The following is a 367-nucleotide window of genomic DNA, read 5'->3' as shown; positions in this document are numbered from 1 at the left end:
AGGTGAATTACAGAAGTTGGATACATGTGTGGTTTAAGTATTTGCGTGACAGGAGAGGTGGTAATAATGCTTACATAGAGKAAGGCTGCCAAGCAAAAATTGTCAGTTCTGTGAAGTGCTGGCCTTTAAGAGATAGAATAGAGAGTTGTAGTACCAACTGTTGATAAGAACCAGCCTCTGTCAGAAGTCAAAAGATTTTGCTTTGTAGGTTTTTAGAATTTTTTGTTTATTATTTTGGAGATAATTTGGAGATGATTTTGGACTTCTGTTAGCAGAGCAGGTTTTCTATGCTTGGAAAACGAAACCAGACTGTGCTAAGAAAGCTATCAGCACTTCTGCCTTTACTCAATTCCATGGTAAACTATTT

At 37.2% G+C, this 367-nt stretch overlaps 1 protein-coding gene across 1 annotated transcript in view; it reads left to right on the top strand.

Moving 5' to 3' along the window:
* Positions 1–207: 207 nt before the first annotated feature.
* SGCZ (sarcoglycan zeta) overlaps positions 208–367 on the top strand; it is a 215,784-nt gene continuing 215,624 nt past the window's right edge. The window contains exon 1 of the mRNA XM_026033647.1: positions 208–356. Within this exon, the coding sequence (XP_025889432.1) occupies positions 288–356 (69 nt within the window). The 5' untranslated portion in view covers positions 208–287. The remainder of the gene's footprint in view (positions 357–367) is intronic.

The sequence above is a fragment of the Nothoprocta perdicaria genome, unplaced genomic scaffold, assembly GCF_003342845.1.
Source record: "Nothoprocta perdicaria isolate Ctin4 unplaced genomic scaffold, notPer1 scaffold_13, whole genome shotgun sequence".
Classification (NCBI taxonomy): Eukaryota; Metazoa; Chordata; class Aves; order Tinamiformes; family Tinamidae; genus Nothoprocta; species Nothoprocta perdicaria.
Note: the sequence above shows the minus strand (reverse complement) of the source record. Positions and strands in the feature narration are given on the sequence as shown.